This window comes from Manacus candei, unplaced genomic scaffold, assembly GCF_025592945.1.
Source record: "Manacus candei isolate 608988 ecotype Guabito, Panama unplaced genomic scaffold, ASM2559294v1 h1tg000018l, whole genome shotgun sequence".
In the NCBI taxonomy this organism is placed as follows: Eukaryota; Metazoa; Chordata; class Aves; order Passeriformes; family Pipridae; genus Manacus; species Manacus candei.
This window is the reverse complement of record NW_026138066.1, coordinates 17,567,679-17,594,499: the sequence shown is the minus strand read 5'-3', so window position 1 is coordinate 17,594,499 and position 26,821 is coordinate 17,567,679. Positions and strand designations below refer to the sequence as shown.

General features: G+C 46.3%; 1 protein-coding gene across 1 annotated transcript in view; it reads left to right on the top strand.

The window, feature by feature from the left end:
• The window catches only part of CACNA2D4 (calcium voltage-gated channel auxiliary subunit alpha2delta 4), a 123,267-nt gene that overhangs the window by 47,879 nt on the left and 48,567 nt on the right, over positions 1-26,821 (top strand). Inside the window, exons 19-26 of the mRNA XM_051784926.1 lie at positions 1,493-1,554; positions 2,269-2,336; positions 2,471-2,516; positions 3,971-4,068; positions 6,222-6,315; positions 7,276-7,371; positions 9,504-9,631; positions 12,978-13,058. Coding sequence (XP_051640886.1) covers positions 1,493-1,554; positions 2,269-2,336; positions 2,471-2,516; positions 3,971-4,068; positions 6,222-6,315; positions 7,276-7,371; positions 9,504-9,631; positions 12,978-13,058 — 673 coding nt within the window. The remainder of the gene's footprint in view (positions 1-1,492; positions 1,555-2,268; positions 2,337-2,470; positions 2,517-3,970; positions 4,069-6,221; positions 6,316-7,275; positions 7,372-9,503; positions 9,632-12,977; positions 13,059-26,821) is intronic.

Sequence of the window (26,821 nt, the reverse complement as noted above, 5' to 3'; positions counted from 1 at the left end):
CACCTCAAAAAATCACCATGCCGTGTTCTTCAGGGGTATGACAGCACTCTGGAAGATCTTGCACATCAGGAGGAATAACTTCACAGAAAGAGTTATTAAACATTGAAATGAACTGTCCGGGGAGGTGGTAGAGTGACCATCCCTGGAGATGTTCAAGAAACAATTGGATGTGGCACTTAGTGCTCTGGGCCAGTTGACAAGATGGTGATTCGGTCATCTTAGAGACCTTTTCCAACCTAAATGGTTCCATGATTCCGTGTGATCTTGGCACAGCCAAAGACCCTGTTGCTCAGCAGTATAGAGCTGCCATACGTGGGGAGAGAGAGAGAGGAGGGAAGGGGTTGAGCCACCTGCCACCTCCTCACCTAAAAATATCCCCCAGCCCCATCAGCCCAATAAGCACAAAGTCGGTGCTCGCTGTGGAGCTGGAGCTGGCGCTGGCTCGTCCTTTGTGCCTCGCTCCACTTCCACTGCTGCACGGCTTGAGCAGGTTAGAGCAGGCACAGCTCTCCCTGGGGAACACTGAGTTTTCTGTGTTCACTCCCCTGTCTCCCACACACATCCTCTCACCTCGTTTTCAGGCTGGGTCTAGAATTTTAAACATATTAGGGTTCATATACTGGCATGAGGCTTGGACAGAAACTTTCCAAAAACTTTTCTCCTTTGGAAAAGCGTTCCACTGAAATCAACACTTTCCTACAGGAAAAGGCTAGTCTGGCAAACAGATGAAGTTCTGAAGCAGCTTTCAATAATCTGAAATGTCTTCAGTTGAAATGTCAGTCTGAAAAAAATATTTGCACGTGAATCAAAACGGCTTGGATTTGAATCAGCACTTTTTTTCCAAATTTAAAGCGTAAATTTTTTTTACTTATGTTTTTTAACAAAATTGGAATATGCTAATGTTTTGTCCCAATTTGGCATGAAAGCAAAGGTCAGGAATATTAGAATTTCCCACAGGAGTGGGGAGACTTGGCTCCAGCTGCCTTGGCCCCAGCTGCCCACACACACAGTGGGTAGGTTTGCCATCTTTCTACCTGCCCCACTGAGCCCCCCCTCCTGCTGGAGATGATGATGATGATGATGATGATGATGATGATGATGATGATGATGATGATGTGCAAAGCTGTCAAGGTTGCTGTGTATGGCAAAAGAGCAGTAGGGCCCCAGCACATTGGCTTGGAGGGTGTGAGAGGGAGGGCAGCTTCCCCCCACCCCTTCCTGCAACCAGTGCAGGAGCCCCAGAGCAAAGAAAGGTTTAACTGAAGCCCTAGTTGGAAAGACAGAGTGGCTGCCTGGATGCTGAAAGAGCTGGATATGCTGAATACTGCACATTCATCCCTGCTTCCAGCCAGCCCTAGCAGGGTGTGAAGTGTTGGTAATGATTGACTGCTTTTGCTTAGCCTTGGGGACATATATCCCAGGTCCCCACCACCACTGTGCTCCTGGTCTGTCAGATGGTCTCTCACTCTTCTTATTCCTGCTCTTATTCCAGAAACGAGTTCTTTTCCTCACCAATGATTATTTCTTCACGGACATCAGTGGCACACCCTTCAGGTGAGCGAGGACTATGTGACATCAACACAATGTATCAGAAGTATGATCATGGATCATGAACAGCAGATCGGTCCCTTTTCTTCATAAAACTGGCTACAAGTCATGAGCAGAGGAGTGTGAATAACTGACTTCTTTGTTGCTATAGCCATTAAAATATTGTTTGGGGTCAACTCAAAAGGAATATTATGATTTGTCTGAAGTTCAGAATACAAAAGCTATGCCTTAGGTGAATCATGTTTCAATTCAGAGAAATAAGACATCTTCAATTTTCCATTCCACTGAATATGGTTTATGTTCTGGTGTATGGCTTTAAAAAAAAAACAACACTGTTATAAACTGAAAATTATAAAAAATCTAATAACAAATCAAGCAAAGCATGTGTGTGTGATTGCTTGTGGGTTGGCTTTTATTTTCCCCAGCTGAAATGATTTGAAACTGGCACAGATTTGAGTAATGTTATAATTGACCTGAATCTACAATGTTGGCTAAAAATTATCACCAGAAATGCCTCATTTCAGCTCTACAGACAGGTTCCTTTGCCTCTTGTGCTGAAATCGGATCTCACTTAATCCTCTTCTGATGATGTTCTTTTCTTTAATATCTGTGGAGGGAGTTAATGTCTTTAAGGGTTGTTACTGCAGGGAATGCAGCGTCATGTTTAGGAATGACACCTTTCCTTGCTGACAAGTCCTCTGTTTTCCTTCCTGCCTCCAGCCTGGGTGTTGTGCTGTCCAGGGGACACGGGGAGTACATTCTGCTGGGGAACACTTCAGTGGAAGAAGGTAGGTTAATCTGAAGGGGCCATGCTGTCCCAAGGGACAAGGCAGCTACTCTGAACTTCACCACTTCGCTTCTCCTCCACAGCCTGTATCTGGCTGGTACCTAACTGAATATTCCATGTATTATCTGCTTTCAGGTTTGCATGACCTGCTCCAGCCAGACTTGTCGTTAGCAAATGAATGGTAAGTGGAGGAAACCCTGTCAGTGACACAGGACTTTGCCACGATATTTGGGCAAACTTCCCAGCAATGTGGCTTGCATTCACCACCCTCTGTGGCCTAGGGAAAAAGCAGCACTCTTCAGGGGCTGTACCTGCAAAGACCTGATTGTCTCCAGGCAATTCAGTTCCACCTCTTCCTCTGGGAGATCCCACCAAGACCTGGCACATTACCGTGCTAACAAACATCTGAGATTTATCCTCAGTCTTCTCTGCTCAGACTTATTTTTTCCCCTCATGTTGCTCAGAATTGTCTTACAAGACCTACAGTATGTCAGACCTGTCAGGAAATTTTGTTGCAAGCTTGGTGAGAGATTGAAATGCTTTTTTAAATCCTAGCTTATTTTTGGTTGGCATTCTTCTGAACTGAGCCTAGACCTAATTTCTAGTGAACATGGAGGTGATTTATGACCCCTGTTTCAATAGCAAGCAGAATTTACAGTTTTGCTTGGTTTGGATATGAAACAGGGTGAAGCATGGCACTTTCCATTTATTGCTGTGAGGTTTGGGGTTTTCATGAACCCAACATTCAGTTACACTCAGTCACATGAACCCAGCCTGTTTCAAAGCCAAAATAACTATATTCAAGAAGCCCTCCACCTCTTCTCACCTCTCATTACACTGCTAAGTTTCACAGGCAGCACATTTGAGACACAAGCAGCGACTTCTCCTTCTTCTACCTCTGACTTGGTGTGTCAGCTTACACACTTTACATATTAATTTCTCTTAGACTTCTCTCATAAATCACTCCTTTCAGCCCCTTTATGAGTTGTAATTCTCTCTTATAACCCCTTCCTCTCCTGACAATGGAGTGGTCAAAATTGGAAGCAGGATTAGAAGACTGGTTTCTTTTATAATGCCGAGCATTTGTAGCACATTCTTCTGCTTCTCCCCAAACTGTGTCCAGAGGCTCCTGCAGTGGTGTCCCCTTGGGACAGATTTTCTTGTCACCATATCATACTGCAAGATCATTCCTCATCTCACATTCTGTTTCTCTGTCTCTCGTTTTTTCTGCTCCTGGTCTGGTCTTACTCACGTTACACATGACCCTCTGCTTCTCAGGTCTCTCCATCACATTGTTATTGTCTATATAGGCACATGTACACATCTTACACAACACGTAATACAGATAACTGCTGAGAGGATTTGGGACAGCTGTTTTACATTGTGAGCTTATGCTGAAGACCATAACAACAGTCCTACCAAGCTCAGCAGTCAGGTTGATTGGTGTTGGTTTACTGGTAGGGTTTGACTTACAGCCACACTGTTAGATTTTGGGTGGGCACATCGTGCAGCAGCGGCAAAATCTTTGCAGACCCAGGTTTCTTGCTGAATTTTTTTTTGCAGTTATTATCTTCCAGGAGCATTTGGTTAACTGTGGTTTCTCTTTGCCCTTGCTTCTTCCTCCCTTCCCACCAGGATTTACTGCATCACCGACATTGATCCAGACCACCGAAAGCTCAGCCAGCTGGAGGCTGTGATCCGTTTCCTCACTGGAGAGGACGCTGACCTGGAATGTGAGTCCCAGGCACTGAAAGGGCCTTTTCCTGTACCCATCACAGGGGAGAGGGAACTAGGACAAACTGATTGGTGTCAGACTGAGCTCTTTTGGCACCTATTCACACAGGCAGGGCAGAACTCAAGCCCAGAGTAATTCACAAGTGGAAACGAACAGAGAATCCACTCCCTTGATTCCGTCAGAGGATTCTTTTTCCATTTCAAAGCTGACACGTAACTCAGCCTTATTGGAGGTCTCAGCATAGGAAATACTGAGGGGTGAAAAGCTTGAAAGGAGCTTGGTAGGGGCTGCAAACCATGTTTAAGACAGACTGACCAGCTGGGCTAGATGGGGCAATGGCAGGAGGAGCCAGGAAAACTAGAGACTACTCAGCTCCCCAGGGTCCCAGTCATCATCCTCCAAGGGTTCACAGTGCCATCTAGAGAGATGGGGTCTTTCAGAACAAGGATTATTACCTTTGTTTTCCAAACACAACAGGTAACTGATCCAGGAGTAAAAAATTGTCACAGAATTATTGTCTTTCCTGCTCCCCCTGCTGCTCATCCATTACACCAGGTCCCGTTCTCCAGGCAACATGTAGCCACACGGGCAGCTGATACAGCACCACCACAGTGAGATCTTTGTCAGGGGGCAGAGGTGGGCAGCTGTGCATGGGAACTCCTTACAGCTATTTAGCTTTAGGATGTCCTTCAGCCCCTTTAGTTGTGCAAAGTATAAGATTTTGCATATAATGCTGCAGCTGAGAGGCACAAACCTTTGGTACAAGAATGGGAATCTCTTAAAAATAAAATCAAATGTAATCTAGTAATTTTGCCTCTCTTTGTACAATGTGAGTGGATCCCCACCTGGCTCTCCTTAGAGCAGGCTGGAAAGAGGATATGTATCAGCTCAAGTGGCCAGGGAGGAAGAAAGTTTCAGGAGAGCTGACTATGAGAAACATGCAGACTTGGAAGTGCTGTGGAGGAAAAACAAATATGATTTGAACACATCTTAGACATATGGGGCCTGGAGAGGGAAAGGTCTCGTGGTGAGCTCTGATTCTGAGGTTTGAACTACAAGGATGGAAAGAAGGATCCTGAGAGCTGTGACAAAGCAAGTTGGGCGAACTTGAGATAAAACATTAAGGGAGACTGGAATATCAACCCAGAAACACTGAAATGGTGAGGGTGTTTCCATCTAGAATAGCACTGAAAGGGGCATTTCTGCAATATGATGGTCATCATATTCTCATTAGAATGAGAATTAATGCAAGCGGGGCAATACAATAATGAAGCAGGTCAAAGAAATGGGGTTTGGGGATAAGTCATTTAGCACATGATGATACTTCGAGCTTTCCTAATCACTTCTTAGTTCCAAAGTGGATTAGACTGGTGGCCTGGACTGGCTTGAGCACCTGGTGGAAACCAGGACAGGACAGCATTTTGTGAGACTTACAGGAAGGAAGGAGGGCTAACAGAGAAGCCGGTGAGCAGAGGCATAGAGTAGAGGCCATAAAGAAGTCACTAGGGGTTTTGAAGGAAGCTTCTTGAGTGGAACGTAGTGGCTGGTATTCTCTCCATGGGATACCCAGAAGAAAAGTCAAGGCAGGGATTTCAGGCAGTGTCCTGTTCATTAAAGGAGATGGTTGAGTGAAGGTCTAATGAATAACTTCATTTGAAAGCCTCTCACTTGCCCGTACTTGTTTGGGCACCACCCTTCCACCAAGTTTGCAGGGGAACTGGTCTGATGATTTTGAGTATTGGGAAGAAATTCTTCACAGAAATGATGATTGGAAATTGGAATGGGCTGGCCAGGGAGGTGGTGGAGTCACCATCCTTGGAGGTGTTTAGGAAAGACTGGACATGGCACTCAGTGCCATGGTCTGCTTGACAAGGTGATGATCCATCACGGGTTGGACTCGATGACCTCAGAAGTCTTTTCCAACATAATTGATTCTGTGATTCTGTGATCTTGGCAGTAACATCTGTTCCTGTGCTCTCCACCATCCAGGGGGGGTAGGTCCTCTTCTCTGCCCTGTGATGGGAGGTCTCCTTTTGTGCCACATTTCTCCATTTTCCTGGCCAGATAGATGTTCCTTACCAAGGGGCTCTCTAAAACACTTAGATGGGAACATATCTTTCTTTCCTGATTTTTGTTCTCCCTCTTTCTCAGGTGATGAGGAGTTGGTCCAGGAAGTGCTGTTTGATGCAGTGGTCACTGCACCCATGGAGGCCTACTGGACTACATTAGCCCTCAATATGTCCATGTAAGTGTATGAGAAATAAATATGGGTAGAACACCATTGAAGAGGCATCTTCAGAGTATATGGACTTAGGCAGTGCCTGAAACAATCACAGAGCCTTGTACAGCATACAAGAAGTTCAAAAGGCTGATAGAAATAGCTCAATAGTTTTAGAAATAACTCAAAAAGTGTCTCTCAGGAGTGAACTCCAGCAGGCTGGGCCTCCTCGGGGCAGCCTTTAGTTTGGTGAGGGATTATTTTAGTGAAGAAAAGGTACTTTGGTCTTGTCTCTATTGGTGATGCCTTCAGATTGAGCCTCAGGAAGGTAGTGGACAGGCTGGCTTCACTAGACAACTTTCTACTTTATTACTTCCAGTGATGCACCTGTTGCTTGTAGTATCTTGTATCATGTCACACAGATCCTCTTTCAGCAGACAATATGTTGCTTACACAGATATGTGGCCACGGAGCTCCTGTCTCAGTTAGTGGTATCCCTACCACTAACAGAGGTTGAGCCAGTGACAATCATGTTAGGATACCCACCCAGTTATCAGTACACCCTTAAACAGCTACACCAACACACTCTCTTCAGAGACATTCTGCTATGCTGCCCATCCTCTGCATCCCTGATCCAGCCATTCTCTCTCTGCAGTTCCTCTCCTTCACTTCAGCCTCACGAAGGTAGCCTGAAGCAGGGTTAGCAGGGGGAGAGGAGCTTGTGATCCACTTAAAAGAGAATGAAATAAGCAAACTTCAAAGGTGTGAACCTAAGTACAAGTCTTAAGCCTGCCAATTGTTAGCCAGCAACTACCTGTTGCCATTAGCAGGGAGGAACCACTGTCACTCCTGGTGTAAATGGGTTATGTTGCAAATTAACCATGTCTTTGGTGTGGCTTCTAGTTTGGAAGGCTCCCACCCTGGGGCAAGGACATGACTGTTCTTCTGAGAGCTGTTTGCTTCTGCCTGTGCATTTCTGTTCCACAGGGACACTGAGGCAGGTGTTGAGATGGCTTTTCTGGGCACTCGGGCTGGACTCATGAGGAGTGCCCTCTATGTGGGCTCTGAGAAAATTTCCAACAGGTAAGTCCCTAAACTGATTAAGGGGTTTCTCTCAGTGTCTCTGAAGGGGCAGCACGAAATCACCACCAGCCTTAGAAATGTATTTAGGGAGACAGAAACAGAATGGAAACAACACCTTGACAGTATTGGTGCTGATTTGGAGAGTCAGGTTAGGGGGCCTTTGTCTTCCTCTGGTCCTTTCAAGTTTTTCCTAAAATACTGTCCCAAAGTGCATTCATTTAAATGGAAACTTTCAATCATTCCCTGACTTCAGTCAGCCAGTGCAGAAAATGCCCACAGTTACCACATATCCTCAGGACCATTTTGCAGTGCAAAGGCTCTCTGCACTCCAGTGCCCCAGCGACATCCCAGCTTGGCTATGTTTGATCTTTCTGTCTCAATTCCTCTCCCACATTTATTCTGTTCTGCCTCCTTCATTGCCCACATTGCAGCAGCATCCCAATGCCTTCCAGTGAGGCATTAAGTGATGTGACTGACATCTGTCACATACAATTCGTTCTCTTGCCCTCTGCCTCAAGGCAAAAGCGTGTGTTCAGTGGAGGGTTTTGACATGGAAAGGGTACAGTTTGCATTCTGTTGCATTTTGAATATGCAGGCTGGTGCACGCTGCTATAAGAAAGGAGAGGTCACAGAGGCACACCAGCAGATGGAACAGAAGGGGACCATGTTCATGGTGGTCATTAACTTCTTGGCAACTGTTTCACTGTCCCCAAGTTCCCCAAACATAAGTCCTACATTCAAGCTCTGCTGTGCCTGAAAGGTGACACCCCTTATGTTTTTGAGGTAGTCTGAACGATTCAGAGTAATCAGTCTCTGGCAACAAGGGAGAAAACGCTGTGTGCTGCAGGAGGCTAATATGATGATTCCCTATCCCCCACTGCTCATCAGGAGCAGCGTTCAGTGCTTTCAAACAGCCACAGTCACCACACTGCTGAGACAGAGCCCCACAGGAGGCACTTCTGGAATCCCCTGAAAGGAAGGAACCACATAAATGAGTAATTATCATTACGTCAAAATATACAGAAAAACAAGAGCCTGAAAACAAAGGAATTTGCCAGCCAAGCCATAGAGACCTCCAGGGAAACCAATGACCTGATTTTCATGAGGTGTCTCCTGAGCATCCACTGTTTGTCTTGTCATGCCCCCCATGCAGGACACATCCTCCTGCCTTCAGGAGCACCCCTTTGCTCAAGCACTTCAGTCCCTGCATCACATCATAGAATGTTAGGGGGTTGGAACGGACCTTAAAGATCAACTAGTCCCAAACCCCCTGCCATGGGCAGGGACCCCTCCCACTAGACCAGGTTGCTCAGAGCTCCATCCAACCTGGCTTTGAACACTGCCAAGGTCAGGGCATCCACAACCTCCCTGGGCAACCTGTTCCAGTGTCTCACCACCTTCACAGAAAAAGATTTCTTCCCAATACCCAACCTAAATTTCCCCTCTTTCAGTTTTTACCCATTACTCCTTGTCCTATCAATACAGCTCCTAATGAAGGAGTATCTGTGGTCCCCTTCAGATACTGGAAGGTTGTTATGAGGTCTCCACTCTGAGAGAGGGACTCCTGAGGAGATCGGGATTTGGCTTCAGTAGCGCGACTTTAGGCTTGGAGCGGTTTTGTTAGGAGACTGCCCAATCCCCCCTTCCTCACCTGCTCCCCGTTCCCCTGCGGTAACTCACGGCCACCCTCCAGCGCCACGTGGGCTCCCCTCTCCCGCCCGCTCCCACCTGCCGCGCTTCACCCGTGGCACTGCCGGCCCTGCCCCTGCTCCCCGCGGGGGAACCCGCCCCGGCGGGGCAGGGGGATGCCCCCTCATCCCGCCCTTCCCGGGCTCCGAGCCGCAGGTCCCGGGAGCCGGCGGCAGCGCCGCCCGCCGCGGGGCTCGGCCGGGCCAACAGCGGCACCTGGCGGCGGCTCCGGGCCCGGGAGCGGCCGCCCCTCACGGCGAGGGAGGGCCCGGCACTGCCCCGGGGGTCCCCGGGGGACACCGTGTGCCCCTTTCGCTCGGTACGCCCCGGGTGGTGAGAGGCGGGCGATGCGCTCAGCCCCGGGGGTCGCGCTGCGGTGCCCCCGAGGAGGGCACGCCCTCCAGCCCGTGAACAGCGGCCGCCCTGGGTTCTTCTCCCGGCAGGAAATTCCTGACACAGAAGGACAAGGAAAGTATCTTCACTATGGACCACTTCCCTCTGTGGTACCGCCGGGCGGCCGAGCATCCCCCCGGGAGCTTCATCTACAGCATTGTCTCGGAAGACGATTCAGGTAACCCCAGCCTGAACTCAGAGGAGAGAGAAAGAGAAAGCTTTTCACATCTTGCATCCCGCACCACGCCCATCCCGATGCCTTTATGGCTGCTCCCCGCCTAGTGGGAATTGCTAAAACCTGAGCGCTGGGTGTTACCTTCACACCAGTGTAGGGGCACAGAGATCACGGCCGAGATACTGGTCAGAGCAGAAAGGTAAAGCTGCAAGTTGTGGGGAAGGCGGTCAGGGCTGTGTAATGCAGAGTCACAGAGGAGGTGAAGGATGCGTGGAAGTGCAGGGCTTGGGTAGATGGAAAGATGTAGGGATGTGGGAGTTGTGGGAACACAAGTTACGCGTGGAGCTGGAGAACACATGAAAGGTGAGAAGGGAACAGGCAAGGCGTTGCAGAAGGAATGAGACACATAGGTGTGGCCAGGCTTGGGAGGGAACATCAGCCATACTGGATGACAGTAGCAGCTGGCACGGATGAGGGACCATCAGCACTCAGTCAGGAAGTCTAAGTTTAGAGGGTGTCATTTTTTCCATCACCACTTTTCATGGCAGGAATGGATGGGTTTGATATGGAAGATGGCAGAGGAAAAGGGTGGGGAAAAAGCTTTTCCACAGCATTGGTGCCCTGCATCCTTCCTACTAGAATATAGCATAAATAAAGAAGTTCAAACACTAGAGGAAAACAAGGAGTAGCTTTTCAATGTCTGTTGCTTAGGGTGTTGGTTCCTGTGAGTATGCAGGGCCAGCCAGGACCTCCTTAAAGGCTGGAAGAGAGCAGAAGAGCCTAAAAAGAAACAAACAAAACAAAATATTCATGTGAGACTCCTACACAGAAAGCAGAAATCCCCTCTGTGCTCCTCCCTGGCCCCTAGCTCTCCATTTCTGTCATGGAGCTCGGCACTTTAGCTGTTAAAGCTTTTTGTGGTGCAGTGGTGGGAGGCTGGTGGGTGGGAAAGCAAGTAGCAAAGTGAAGAAAACCAGGCTCGAAGGCAAGAGATGAACCAGGATGTAAAGCGGGAGGGATGGAATGAGAAAATACTTGAAACCTCTCAGAAAAGCCTCTCTCTGCCCAGCACCCTTAAATATCACTTAAAAGTCAAGTGTGGAGAGAGGGGGAGAGAAGGCAGGAAGGACCTTTTACTCCCCTGCATGTCACAACATTTGCTCTTTGGAGTAGAGCGTGGGTTAGAAAACCGGGCAGTGACACCCTGTGGGAGTTCCTAGGGCAGCCTTTACCCACAGCAGTCACTCTTGGCTTAACACTGGGGTTGTGGTTTGCTGTGGCTTTCTTAGAAGTCATGGGTAGTTATGCATAAAGACAGAAAACACGTAGCTGCCACTAGTTTTTGTTTTACATGGCTAATGGTCAGAAGCTTCAATCAAGTCCAGAACCCCATTCACCTGGAAACCCTGCAGGCACATTGTAAGAAGTAGTATATGACCCTGAAGGCCTTGTGCCCTAAACTGTAAGGGAGATTAGAAGTCTCTTTAGGGATGAGCAGCTGGGTTTAGAGGGACTGTGATCCATGAGATCACACAATATGCCTGGAAAGAGCCAGGAAATAATACTCAGTGCTTCTGAGCCACAGGGGTTCACTGTAAAGCAAAGTCCAGGCCCTTCCTTGACATCCAATGAAGCAGGGTTGCCCCACCTTTTAGCCAAAATAGGCCACCCAGTTTCTTATTAAATTCTGTTGGATGCTGAAGTCCCCTTTTCATGTTTTCCACAACTCCCTGCCCAGTGACAAGGGGTTTTCATGGCTGATGGAATTCTAATCATACAAGAAGGAAAAGCCCCAAAAGCTCCCTGCTGGGGAGGAAACCAGCAGGGAATGGCTGCAGGTCATCAGAATACTTTATCCAGGGCACCTCCTTCCAGAGTCCAAAAGTCCCAGAGATAAAAAGATATCAGGGAACCCTCTGCATGTCAAGTAGAACTGTTCTTGCAGCCCAGATCTCTCGTGTGTTGGACGAGATATTTTTTTTTTCCAGAGACACTAGATGTATTTTGCTTCTTTGTCCCATCTGAGGAAGAACAAGACATTTGGGATTCACCATAAAGGCAGGATCATGCCCAAGGCATGTGAGCATAAGTTGGCTGGGTAGTGTTTCATGAGGGTTTTCCTATTTCTGACACCCTTGAGCAGGTTAATGTGGCTTTGGTCCAAAAATCAAAAAACAGTGAGAGCCTCCAGGCTAAACTGTGGTATAATCTGAATTGTGCTCTGGACGCACTGGGTACCACCTAGAACGATGAAAGCAGTAGCAAATGCTGGAGCTGTTGGAAAGAAAGAATCCCTGATGCATCTGTCTAAGCAAGAGATTTCCATGCAGCATGCAAGGAGGGAATCAGCTGCAGACCAGATCGATCATACTGACCATTAAACTGTCCCCTGGCAGTTCCAGAAGAGGTGCCCCAGCTGAAGCTAATCTAATAATTTAAAAAAAAAAAATACAGAAATGGGATCTGCCACATGGACAACTGCAGACTGAAACAACTGCAGTAACACAGGCAGAGGAGGTTGGGTTCAGTTGCTTAAGCCTATCCAGCCATGTTATTTTAAATGCCCTGTGGGAGCTGAGAGATCTGCACAGGGCTGGCAGATGTGACACAGGACTTACAGGATGCTTAAAACAGCAGCTCAAAGATAATCAGGAGACCCTGGGGCATAACAGTTTGAAGTCCCAGAGGACTTTATTTCTAAAATGGAGTGCACCCTGGAAGTACCTGGGAGTGCTTTGTCTGCCTCTGCAGTTTGTGGTGCTGGTCTGGCTTGGGTAACTGAGCTAGACATAAGCCCAGCCTTTACTGTGCAAGTGTTGTCAGAATTACCTGTCCTGTTTCTCCTCTGTCTACAGAGTTTAGATGGTGCATTAAGCAGAACAACTTTCTGGTCTAAGAGAGGCTCTACATGTCCAAAATCGAGGAGGCCAATCCTTTACATTTTATCTTAGAATCATGGAATATTTGAGGCTGAAAGATCATCTAGTTCCACTCACCCTGCTTGGTGGTGTGTCTCCTGCAGAGACACCTTCCACTAGACCAGATTGCTCTGAACCCCATCCAGCCTGGCCTTGTACACTTCTTTTATGCTGAGGATGCTCCTTTTATCATGAGACATCATCTAAAAGGCAAAAAAAAAAAGGCAAAAAAAATTAAAATCTACTCATAGCCCATTACATTGCTTATGTGTCTTGAAAGATGTAGTCCTCGAAACTCTGGGATGTTCTAGAGTTGATACATGTGTACACACTGTCCTGGATGAGAAAATGTGTGAGCAAGCTGCTCCTGCTGCATTTTGCTCCTCTCTGGTGGTGAGCTAACCAAGCCTGCTGTGTTTGTGTCTTGGCAGAGGGAGGTGACCTACCACAAGTGGTGACCGTGAGCACGGCTGTGTCCGTGTCTGTGGATGGGAAGATGGGGATTGCTGCAGGTAGGACATTCTGGTGCCTCTTTTTATCTTGAATGAAACGGTTGCATTTTTGTATGGAGTGTGGGAGCTGAGAGCTCTTAGCTTGTCATTCAAGGGAAGTGATGGGAGCCACAATAGACTGTGATGTTGAAAACTAGGCTCAACAGAGAATAATAGAGCAGGTACTGAATGGCTGACAGGCTTCTGAAAGGGGAACTGGCTGTTTGAAAGGAAACTTCCCATTGTCAGTGCTGGTGAATTTGTGGATTGAGACTCTTTCTCTGGAGCACAAGTAGGTTGAGAAGTCTGTGCAGGTTTAAAACTCTTTGCAGGAGACACTTTTGGCTTTGGAAAAGCATCATGTCTGTGCATCTCCACTGTTGTCTCAGCTGAGAAACGAAGTTTTGCTGGTGGAATGGATGTGTTGCTAGATCTCCAACTCAGACCTATAGATTGCCAAAGTTATTGTTGTATCTGAGCTTTAAACTCCTTTTTGGCAGACCTTCACTAGACTCTGCATCTACTTTTGGAAAATTCGTACAGCACATTATTTCTAGCAGAACCCCAAAGCTTTTGAAGATTTACCATTTTCTGTATTAATTGCTTCAGCCTTTATGGAAGTACAGTAAACTCACAAGTGAAACAGAGCACCCATTTAACAAAGAAAAATCAACATAAATCAATAACACTGGTGTCATACCCAACTTAAATGCTCGGCATAGGAGTATTGGGGTAAGAGAAGATGTAGCTCTTACCCCAAGTTTTTTTTAGAACCTGGAAGTGTTGACCAAGGGAAGAGGTTGATGGAACAGGTAATGGAGTAATTATCACCAGAAATACTCTGTGATGCAAAGCTTCTTGTGAAAGAATGGTTAGTGTTAATGGAGCTTTGTATGGTGGAAGGAATGACTGATGGAATAGATACCAAACAACAACTTTCTTATAGTTATATATAGTTATGTGTGTATATATATATCTCCAGTAGAGAGAAGGTCATACAGCAGATACCTTCAGATCACAGAGCCTGATATTGCTTTTGCCTAGGCTGGGTAGTATGCAGGGAATGATCTTCAACACTACTACTAGTCAGTGAAACTGTGGCAATTTAACTTCATCTGATCAAGTGTTCCTTAATTTCCAGGCTTCCAGTAAGTTCTAGCTGAGAGTGGTACTCTTTAAATATCACCCAGGCATTAAGAAAGTACTTATAAGCTGAAGGAAGGGTGTTATGCAATAGCACTTTTCACTAATAAACCACCACGTTAAGCCCAAAATCAGAAAATTGTTATGATGTCTGTCCAGAGATACCTGTAAAATAGAGATGGTTTCAGCAAAGTTCACGTTAATAGGTGCTTGGATCATAGAAACTGCTCCCCAAACTGATACTAGCTGGCACTGTTATACCCAGCAGAGAAAGAAAAGAGCATTGAAGCTGTACCAAGGGTCCCTGTGTAGCACTGGAGTGTTTTTCTAAACAGTAATTAAGGAGGACAAAAAATATTTTAAAAAAAAGACCATGTGTTTTTCATGGTCTTTTTGCTTCCCTTTCCTGACCTGTGAGTTAGAGCAGAGGCACAGCAGCAGTTCATCTGGCACTCAGCATAAATACAGGGAAGGAAACTTCTTGGTGGAAGCACTGGAGCAAGAACAAGTGGCAGGAGGATCTGCCCCTGACAGAGCCATTTCTCTTCTGTCAGCAGCACTTTTCACAACCCCTGTGGAGATTTCCACCCACTCACTTATGCTGCACACTGAATTGACTGTCTGTGTGGACATGCTGTGAAGGGGCAGGATCCTTTGCAGAAGGTGGAAAGAACAGCAGAGGATAGGGAAACAAATCATGTTAAAACAACAACAGTAAGGTAGAAAATCTGTCATTTATGGAAATGATACCGAACAAACCAGTGTTCTCACTGGCAACCACAGAAGTTGAGACACAGAAATGAATTTTCAGTTGTTTTTGTCCCTTAAAGGTACCATGGTCTCTGTCACTAAAGGCCCATTTGGTGACCTGACCACAAGCATCTTCTGTTCTCACACATGGTGTGTGTTCTTCATTCCTGGTTTCTTATGCTTTGATGAAAACGACCCGTCTTTCATCCATGGTGTGGGCTCAATGACAGCATCCAGACAATTACTTTCTCCCAAAGGGTCCAAAGTCCTTCATCCCCCCCTTGACTTCAGCAGGAGTGCCAGGGTTTGTTGAGATATGACCCATCTTCTGGTTTGGGTGTCAGCTTACACCATGCTTTGGGGGTTTCAAAGAGGAAAAAGGTATTATATCTATATTACCCTTTGCTTTGTTTCCAGCAGTGACCAGGTTCATCATCTGAGTCTTTCATACTAGAAGTCATTAAAAAAAAAGGACAATAATTATGATCACACTACTTATTGAAATACTATTTTTTATTGAGGATGTCAGCTTTGAGAGTAAGGATGTAGGTCTCACTTCATCTCCCCTCACACTAATATTCTGAGTGGCTAGATCCTGATTCTAGGGGACTTCATCCTACAGCAGTCTCCAGTTCAAATGATGCTGGGCTGTGCTGCAATACCATCCTGAATACAGGAGAGAGGTAAAGGAAGGGGAGACACAACAAGAAGCAATCAGAGCAGAATGGAATGCAGATTGTTATTATTATTATTGTTATTCTGATGGCATCAGCCCTCAGTGGGATTGATGCTGTATTCATTTAGGATTATGATACTAGCAGAAGTTTGGTACCCAGAACTTGTTCCCAGAAAGCTAAATATCTGGGTAGACTTGTAGTTTCTGAATAAATGCAGTCACAGTTCTATAGAAGGGAAACAACAGAGACTTTTTAAGTGCCCCTATAAAAGAACAAGTGGTATGAACTGGCCTGTCATTCTGCCAGTGATCATTACTGTCACTTGTTTGACTTGATGGTGCTGGAGGGGATTTGTAAGCACTTTGAAATGTTCACTATGCATGCAGTGAAAAATTAGGCTCCAGGATTTACAGCCATGCCCGTGGGGAGGGAGCACCCTCAGTGTCCCCGTGGGGAGAACGTCAGTGCTGGAGTGTTGGGCCCCTTTTCTTCTGGCAGATGAATGTCAGTCCCCAGCCAAGGCAGAGTAAGGCAAACTGGTAAAATCAAATCTCCAGGCAGATGACACAGGTCTGGGTGCTGTCAGGGAGTGAGGGAGCAGTCAGATGGGATTAGAGAGTAGCCAGTCTAGAGGGCTGAGAGAAGGGATGGAGGAGGGAATACAAGGGCCTCCTTACTCCCATTTCAATCTGGTTTAGCTCACTGAGAAATCCCAGAATGTATTTGAGGGATGTCAAGGTTGCTTCTCTTGCCTTTAGAGATGCTACTCCACACAAGGACAGGTGGGGAGGTGGCCAAATTCAGGAGAGAAAAGCAGTGTCCTCTGCCCTGCTCTACCCTTTCCCCTTTTCACTCATCCCTCTCCTTCCCCCATGGGCCAATCCTGGGGCACAAGGTGAGTGCACAAAGGGTCTGTGCAAATTTCTTGGAGGACGTGATGGAGCCAAGGCAGAGTCCACTTGTGTGAGCTGAGGTGGTGTGGCCTCTTGGGTGGGAAGCCACACAGGGAAACCTACCCCTGGCTTGACTAGATACCCGTTTCTTGGAATTAATAATGTCTACCTGCTATGTTGTGCTTTGCCACTTCAAAGCATTATGCAAACATTAAGTAAAGCCTGGATGATTAATTATAATTAACGAGAAGGCAACTATTCTACTGGGATGTCAGTCCAGAACCTTTCACGCACACTAACGTTGTTGGAAATGAGAAATAAGGCATGGTGATGGCACTCTCCCCAAGCCATGTCCTGCCCCAGATAGCACTGTCATCTGCTCCCTCCCGTGAGTCAGTAGCCCGGGGCTTCCTGGTCCTCGGGGTGCAAGGCAGAAATCACATGTAGTTGCTGACAGAAGCTTTTAGTGATTTAAAGCCCCGGTGAAACTGCTGGAGTGTGCCCAGTTCAGCTGTCACTCTGGGCTGTGTGTGACGTCTCTTTCATTGCCTGACCTTCTTGCTGTTCGACTTACGTGGCTGTCAGCTGGCTGCCAGTCCCAGCAGGGGCAGGTAGAGGTTTCTTTCCATTAGGTTCCTGACCATGGTTGTCATGTTTCAGGGATGGGAAACGGACAATGGGGCATGCAAAGGCTCCATGGTGCCCAATAAAAACGATCCAAATGGGCACTTGGGAGATGCAGGTTCATTTTCTACAACACTTAGCTCCTCTGTTGATATTGAAAGTTACTGTTCTTAGCAGCAGTGATTGGAACACGGTGAAATCATTATCCCCTGACACCAACGGTATATACAGATGTATTTGGGGAGAGCTCTAGGCAAGCTCAAACAAGGGCCAGAGAAGAGAAATATTGTCTCTATTCTAAAGAGGGAGTTTTGGGACACTGAGTTATTAAGACCAGTATTTTTGGAAGACCTCTGTACTCACAGCAGGAGCAGATTAAAAAAAAACAAACTTATGGGTTTTTTCAGAGGTATTTGAAAACAATCAGTCTGACAAATAGATAATGGGAAGTTATTTTGCCATTTTACCACTGGTTAATATTCCACCTCTGTCATTCTGACAGAAGCTCTTCATTTGAAAAGCAATTCCTGGCCAGCGTGATGTCTCTTCCTTGGTCCCCAATTTTGGATACCTGCTGTCTGTCACCAGCAAGCAGGGACAGGAGCTGCAGGTGGCTTTTTCAGCAGTTCTGTTGCTGTGGCATCTTTTCAAACTAATCTACACACAATTCTATATTCCTACAGTTTTGTTGCTTGGATGGATAAAACATTTCAACCTTCTCTCTAGAAAGTGACAGTTGCTTCCATAGAAGCTGCTAAGAGGCATGGAAATAAGCTATAATAGCCTAAGCATATTTTACATTGGAATAGCTGCATCTTAGCTAGAGAATTAAATTTATTTCACTAGTCTGGTTCAGAAACCAGCAGAAAGTTACCCATACAAAACTTGAGGGCAGCCGACCTCTTGAGTGTGTGCTGCAGTATTCAGAAGGAATGCTGTCCCTCTTTTGATGCTGAAGGTTGTGCCTAAGTTGTCCCAGTGCAGAGACTTCTGTCAGCTCTTGAGGCATCACCAGGTGCCTTTATGGAAATCACGGTCCCCCCGCATCCAGTGGTAGGATGGATAAAAAGAAGGAAGACTCAACTCATTTTTAGCCCATCACCTGCTATGTTTGGTTTCTGTCTGATGTCAGCCCCTTCTGGCAATCTCTGAAGCACAAGCAGTTTCTCACTCATCCCTTTGATCTGACAAAATGAGAGACATCTGAAGGGGCCGTGCCCTGGCACTGAGTCATAGGAAGTGTTGGGGCACTGCAAGGCAGAAATGCTGATGATTTTAGTGCCAACAGCAGCTGTGCCTTCTCCACCTCTCAAGATACCTGTCTGGGGCACCTTTGGCTGGTCTGAGGGTAGAGCCAGTAGTTCATGGGCCACAGTATCCACATTACATGGTGCCAGTGGAGTGCCAAGACCAGTGTTTCTTGCACCCTTCATTTACTCATCTACCTGCCATCCATTGAGTTCTGCTTCTGTACTGAGCCTTGGGGGAGAGACCTGTAAGCATACAGGCTGCTTTTCGGGGTGTTTCTGGGGCAGACACAAGCTGATCTATGAGCCAGACAAAAGTGAGGTGGTTGCATTGTTTTGCACTGGCTCTGATATTACAAACTTTGCCTTTCACTGAGGTTTGGTGTAGGTTCTGGGGCCACATGGTTCCCTGTTCAGAGCTGGTTATCCTCCAGCCATGACAATGAACAGGCAGAAAGAGCAAGCATCTACCTACAGAACTCCAAATAGATGTCTCCATGCATAGACAGTAGCTGGCAACAAGAGGGGAAAATAAGATGATTTTATCCTCAAAAGAATGCTAAAAAATAGGCATGTGAGATATCTTCCATAGTTTTCTGTTCACCCTGGCTGGACCTTAGCAATTTCCGTTTCTTCCATGGTGTATCCGCTGTCTGCACAGGCTGTAAGATCTTCAGTACAGGAGTGATGCCTCCTCCCTGTGTGTGCAGACATTTCCTTTTGCCTTGGGAGGAGTCCTTTTCTGGGGAACAAGTGAAGAGAGTAGCCAATTCTGTAGAATAAATATTTCCTTCTAGTCCCTGCTGAGTGCCAGAGTTTGCACACTGTACCACTTCCTGGGAAAAGAGCACTAAGTGACTGAGCCCCTTGTGCCTGTGCCCAGGCCCTGCCCTCACCAGCCCTTTCAGAGAATTTCCTCAATGGGACACCAAAACAAATTGGGGGTTTCTCTTGTGGGGTCTGGTGAGGCCTCTCTCAGTCCTGCAGCCTGTTCCAGGCTGGAGCTCCAGCCCAGGTCCCTGTTCTTGCCTGTGCATAGCAGAAATCTTCTAGCCTGAGGTTATCCGTCACCACTGCCTCTCCAGCTCCTCTGATTGCCATGGTTGTCACTCTTGAAGGGAAAAGAGCCCTTGACACCAGCTCAGGAGAGACTTGCATATAGCTGGATTTTTTAGATTGGCACCCGGCGCCTTTGCCATGTTCCCTTTGCTTGCAAATTATTTGATATCATTTTAATTCTGAGCCGAATTAGAGCAGTGCACGGGTTGCCATAGCAACCATTTCCTTGTGCCTTTTGGTCTGACTCATTGCAGACAATTACTCTTGCGCTCCAGGATTCACAGATGTGATAGGAGAAGAATCATGTGCTGGGCTTTCAACTTTTTTTACTTTTAATTTCCTTCCCAGCCTCTCTCCCATTAACTCCTACATAGCCAGCATCAGCAGGGACCTGTATCTCTGCCCAGGGCCACGTGGCCCCGAGGGAGCACACTGCAAGTGGAGTATGTGTAGATGCACAATGTTTTAGGGGATTTGTGCATACCTGTGTGTATTTATATACATAAACAGTTTCTCTGCAGTGCGTGGCTTGGGATACCTGTCTGAATGTCTGATTAGGGATGTGCACAGATATTTATACCCACGGAGTGATTTGCACTTAATTCTGTCTGTGGTGGGGCTACATGCTCACACGTGTTTTCTGTGTGTGCACACGGGCATGGCCGTGATTAATCCCTGTGGACGTGGAATTTTACCCACTGTGCAGGGTCTGCCAACATACACTGAGTGTTTGGGGGACTGACAAAGTGTGAGGGGCACAAACAGTCCAGGATCTTCCATTTGGAGCTGTGCAGAGATCCAGATGTCAAGCAAGTGGCACTGACACCTCTGACCAAGCAGGGTCCACACCTAAATCCCTGTGTGAATTCAAGGACAGCACTTTACCTTGCTCACACCTGTCCCCCCAACAGCCTGTGTCTGTGCATCTAAAGTCCATGGAGTAAAGCAGAGTTGTCCATGCAAGGACTGCAGCCTTAGCACAGGTATAATGAGCTCATGTCATGAGCTGTATTAGGACCTACAGCTCACCAGAGGAGCAAAGTCACGTGAGGAGATGCTGAAAAGGATCACACAAGCATATGTGATCGTAAATGCGAACATAAGCAGTCTGTAGATGTAGGGATGAAGGTGGCAAATATCACAGCAGAGGAGGTTATAGGAAATGTCTGGTAAGATGGTTTAGCTGAAGTTCAGCCAAGGCACAAGCAGACAAGTTTTGCAGGGTGAGAACCACAGAAACTTAGCAGATCTGAGTAAAGCTCCAGTCTACTCCTAAGATACATTCTTTTTACCACCAAACTCAACCTGAATTATTCTTCTTCTGCCCTACCTATCACCTAAGGCACAAATCTCCCCACCATAAGCCTATGTTAAGGGACTCTGACTGCCATCTCTTTCCCCCCGCAAGACCTTTTTCTTCTCTTCCTTTCCCTCGCTGGGATGCAGAAACCCCACTCATAGGATCTCAGGATAATTCTGGTCAGAAGGCACCTCTGGAGGTCTCTAGCCACCCTTCTGCTCAAAGCAGGGTCAACTGTGAAGCTGGACCAATTTGCTTAGAGCTTTATCACATGAAGAGTCCCAGAAATATTTCATGTTCCTCCCTAGTGCTCTTGCACTGCACTGTCCCTGGATGCACCATGCAGAGGCTGTACTGACAGCCATTCCCTTTCTCCCTGTCCTTGTGCTGTGTGAGGACTATCAACAGCTCTTCATTGCCCACTGGGAGCTGTGGAGGGGCTGAGGGCAAGGTGGTTTGCAGTGTGTATGGGCCCAGTGTTGGATGCTGAGGCAGGGAGCATGTGAGAGGAGAGGGAAGGAAAGAGCAGAAGGTAGGCATCCTGCTTCTGCATATGGGAGAGCCCTTGTCTGGAAGCCATGGGGAGTTCCAGGCTTTCCCACGGCAGTGCAGAGGCAGAGAAGAGAGGTTGTGTGTGCAGCAGATAGGCAAGGTGTGGACTACACTGCTGCCCAGAGTGTGTGGAGGGTGTTCTGCTGCTGGCTCTCTGCACTGCTTTCACAGGCAGCAGTGCAAAGTCTGGAGTGTGGGGAGGGAGCAGTTGAGCTTTTGGGGACGGTGTGAAGCCCTCATTTCTGTAAAGAGCCCGATTCTCTTGCCCTCCATCTGTCTGCCACCACAGGCAACTGCTTAGGCTGCTTACACTGGCCCTGCAGAGAGCCTGTGTGGAATGGAAAAAGAACAGACAGCAAAGAAGATTGCCTTGCCCTGCCTTGCCCCTGCCCTGCCTTGACCTGCCCTGCCCCCTTTTAGGGGTCAGGAAATATGGGGATAAAATGCAGATTGCTTACAAATCAAGCTAAGTTAGACCTTGCAAAGCAAGTTAAAACAAAGAGCAGAAGATCCTTCAGCTATTTGAAAAGAAAAAAAAAAAAAAAGAAGAAGTAGGGCCACTTCTGGCAATAAGAGTGCAGTGGAGATCAAGGAGTCTATAGCTTGAGCCAAAACCAAAGAGAACGCTGTGCCCAAGTTATTGATAAAGACAGAAATGTCGTCCTTGGGGAAAGAAACAAGCTGACTACCATGAATAAGCAGCTCAAGCTGCTTAGTGCACTCACAGTGCTGGGCCTGGGTGCTCTCTGGCCCTGGGAGCGCTGGCACGTGGAAACACAGGCTTATAGCAGAGGGCTTTTTTCAACTCTGCCCACAGTGGTGACTCCATGCAGCCTGGAAAAGTGAAAATTCAGCAGTTAGGATTAAGGAAGGGTGAGAAATAAGTTTGTCAGGCCTTTGAGTGTGACCTCTCTAATGTTTGTAGCACTTTAGAGGAGATCTTGAAGGAAAGTATAATTATTATCAAGCAGTTGGGGAAAAGGGTTATCAATGCTGGATCATACCAGACTAACCCAATAGCTTTCTTTCAGATGATTGTTTTTGTGGAAGGCAAAAGAAATTTCAAAGGCCTCATCTCTGTGTTTCAGTAAAGCACTTGATACAGTGCCACACAAGAAACAATTAGTTAAACTGGAGAAGATAAGAAAGGCGGAGGAGTTGTGAGAGGCAGGGAGGGAGAAGTTAATCAGGGAAGACAGAAGCAGCAAGAACACCTATCAAAGTCTAGCAAAAGGTTACTTGTTACACTCCCCGTGCTCGCCCATGGGATTAGCCTTTGCTAATATTAACCTCAGACCCTATAGCTATAGATAGTGAGGAAGTATCCTGATAATTCAACACTAGAAGGCATTGCTAGTGCAGGGAAGGTCCAGGATATCATAGAGAAAGCCTTATTTGACCTTGGCAGGAGTACTAGAAACAGAATGAATTTCAGTAGTGCGACAGACAAGGTCATATGCTTGACAACTAATAATAGAAATCTTCTGTAAGCTGGGAACTCTGTGAGATCTGGCAGAGAGCACAGCAAGCAGGACTAGAGGCAGTCCTTGTCTTCTGGGAACTGTTGGGCCAATTTTGCCAAGACTCAGTGAGGATCCTCAGTGTAAGCTGTATTGCTCCCTGCTGCCCACATAACATTCAGGGAACCTTTGTCATCTGCCAAGATGTGTCCTGAGATTCTTGCTGAAAGGCAGCTGGGTAGACTCATTAGGTAAACATATCCTGAGAAAGCTCAGGAAAAAAATGCTGGGATGGTGGCATGGTGGTGAGTGAAAGTGTGATGCAGTTGTGGACAAAGCAAACGCTGTTCTAGAAAGTACTTAGGGATGTTTTCCCAGTAGGGAAATGCATTGGCACTCCTACCCAAAGCCCTGTGAAACCTCCCCTCTAGTTTGTGTTACAGCTTTGGTCCAAGGAGTACAGGCTGACACAGGAACAGACAGGATGAAAAGATGATGAGAGGAAAGGGAAGTCTGACTTTGTGAGAGGAACCTGGAAGCACCCAGCTTGTTTAACCACATGCAACCAAGCCAAAGTGGATAGGTTTGCTGTAATAAATGCATCTTGGAGGAAACATTTAAACTAAAGCACAAGGTTGTATGCAGATAGTGTAGTAGAGATAGGCAATGAAAATATTTAGAGTGGAAAATTAGAAGGGGGTTTCTATCTGTTGGGGTAACGCATCTTTACCCAGCTCTTTCTATTCAAGGCACCACCTCCTTCTTACAGACTTCTCAAGCTCCAGCTTAAACCCATTTGTCTTTTTACCTCAGATTCTGGAAGGCCAGAACGTAGGGCTGATCTAAACCCTTCTCTCAGCCTTTGGCAGTGTGTTGGTTTCTCTTGATTGATTTAGGTATTGCAAATTAAAGAATTGTGAGTAGAGAAACCCCAGCTTATGACAACAAGCCCTTAGAAACCAGGTGGGGATTTGGGGGCTGGTGTGTTTTGTGGCAGCTGAGCAGAGCAGAGCAGAGAAGGGAGAATCTGAAAAGCAGCTGGTCAGAGGCACTCACTGAAAAGGGAATGATCAGTCACAAGAGGATGAAAATAAGGAGGAGAGAGAAATAATAATTGGGGAATCAAAAACATGTATGTCCAGTAGGAGAGATGTGAAAAACAACCATATGAGGGCCTGAGTGGATTAAAAAAGTGGAGAATGCTTGAAGGGGACCATCCTCTTAAATAAAGGGCTAGATTTTCTCTTGCTAAGAATTGCATAAATCTGGAGGCTCTTGTATAGAATGCAGTGAATTTATACTACTATAAAGGTGGCTATGAGTGGGATCAGAACCAGTTATCCATAATCTGGCTTCCTCAAAATTACTAGTTAGGGGTTTGCCCTAGTATTTCCGTATGACTCCACCTTTAAAGTAGGAACAATGTTCACACAGCCTAGTGAGTGGGCTGTGAGACATTGTTTGGTGGGCAGGAGTGGGGAAAGATAATATTTATTATTTTATGGCAAAATCATGTCGTATGTACAATACAGAGCACAGATATTCATGGATGAGAAGAATACTTCTAAAAGGAGGAGGAAAAACTGTAAACAGTGTGACAATAGGCTACAGTGTTGTTCCAGAGGTGAGGAAATGCTTTGCAGGCAAAAGACTTAGTGAACTCAATCTGCTTTTTTTACCTAAAAGAAGACTGAGAGATGATTGGATTTAGAGCATAAAGTGCCTTCACAGGGAGAGGTGCTGGCTACTGAGGGTTTATTTTTTTAATCTAGGGAAGAGAAGCATAACAAAAAATGTGATGAAAACCAAATAAGCTCAAATTAGTTAGTAAGCATGAATGCTAACAGTGAGCATGAATAGTTACTGTAGTAAGGAATGAAGGGAAACAGGATTTTTCCCTTTCTTGAGTATTTTTTAAATCAAAGGTAGACGCCTTTCTGGAAGATTCGACTTAGCTGCATGTAAACACTCGCTGTTGGTCTTTCTGCAGGATAACTTCTTTAATTTCTGTTTCATAAGCTAAACAGATTGAGCTCTTTAAGCCTTTCACAGGAAGGCATTTTCTGCCACCCTCAAATAATGTTTGTGGTTCTTTTCCACACGATTTCCAAGTAGCGTGCAATACGCAGAAGGTCAGACTGGATGATCTAAAGTCCCTTCTGGCCTTTATATTCTCTGAATCTCTGCCTCTGTGAATTCATTAATGTTTGCAAGCTCCCAGAGAGCTGCCAAAGGCAAGCACTATAGAAATGCAAAGCATTGTTGTTTCTCTGCATATTTCCCCTGAGCTTTATGCGGAGCTGGTTGAATATCGCAGGGTATGGTCTGTGCGTGTTGCCTCAAATGAAATACCTGCGCTCCTCGCTCCTTCGGCGCCCTTTGCGACTTGGTTTTCTGTGGCTGTCGTAACAAAACAAGTTTATTCCCGAGTTAGGACACAGAAAAGGCGAATGTGAAGGGGCAGATCTCTGCTTGGAGCCTCGAGCAAAGAGTGGCACGTTGCTGTCCTGACCCAGCAGCTCCATGCAAGGCAGTTATTCTTAGCATCACCCTTTGCTTTCTCCTTGGCTCCAGGTGCCCTGCACATGGTGTCTGCCTGGCTGCAGCACAGCATAACAGTGGGAAGGACAGATCTGGCCCCTGTTGGTTGCTTTTCCCCCCATCCTCTATGGGGAGAAAAGCTGTGGGTATGCTGCCTTGTCCCCAGATTTCCAGGGCTCCTACCAATGAGAAGAGCTCTCCGAAATGACACAGGAAATCTTTATTTACTTGCACTTCATTCTGTAACTGTCCTCATTGGGCAATGCTTATTCTTTTGTTTGTATTGTTCTTGGAGGGAGGGCTTTTTGGTCCTCAGAAATCCCATGCTAGGACTTGCACTTATCTGATCAGAGGATAGAAGCTGACCCTCTGACCTGTGCTTCCAATCAATGCTGGCAAACGCTCTTCAAGCCAGCACAGCAGTCTGCTGATGAACAAGATACTGAAGAGGAATTCTATTTTATACATTTTATATGTTATATATACATATTTACATGGTTGTATATGGTGTTATATGTGTGCATGAGTAGATAGGAAGGCAGGACAAATACATTTGCCGATATAAAATAATAATCAAATTATAATAATCAAATTGCAGAAAATTACAGCCTGCTCCCAGATGGTTCATGAACTGAAAAAACCTGGAGTCATCAGATGAGTGTGTTGGCTTTGCTTTTTTTCTGCTCTGTGTTTCTGGTATTATATGAACTGCTTAACAGTATCTGTGTGCACTGCTCTACCTACATGGCAAAATTAGACTAAACTATGTGTCATAGACACCATACTATTAAACAATAATGGTGACTGTCTTGCAGCACATACCTTTTTAGCAGCACAGATGCTTCAGCTCTTATCAGATTAAGAGTATCTGGGTTCTGTTCCCAGTTTCTCTCTGAAGATCAGCCTGAGACTAACAGGGTGACTTGAGTATAACAGTGTGAGTTCGGTGGCACAAGGGTTTGCTTGTGGTGGGGCTTAACATCTTTTGTGGTTCCACATGCGTCAGGATGAGCTTTTTTCTCACAGGATGAGAATGTGATGAATTGTGTATGCTTAGCACTGAAAGTGGCAAAGTGGGGAATTTAAACTTCTTAGCTGTGTGTGATAGACCAAGCCAGTGAACAGCTGGTGGAGAGACTCTTTTAGCTCCAGGGGTGACAGCTTGTGTACTTGGGGTGCAATAGGATTAGACTGCAATTTCCATCCATTTCAAAATAACCTTGCTCAAGAGGGTCAGGAATCTGGAGATGTAGGAAGCCATAGCTCACTATTTGTTACATTACGTTCTAATTAAAAAAAAAAAAAAAAAAAAAAAAAAGGCTTTTGGAATCAAATTTGACCTGAATATAACTCCGTTGGCTTCTGCGTTCTTACACCAGGGATTAATTTGGCCCTTTCTACTTTTATGTAATGAGCTGATTGCCACAGTATCTTATCCTTGTTACACAATCACCCTTGTCTGGCTGTGTCCCTGGAGCGCTGTGTGTGTGAGTTTCTAGATCTAGGGTCTCACCTTGACTGTGTGTCTAGTCCTAGAG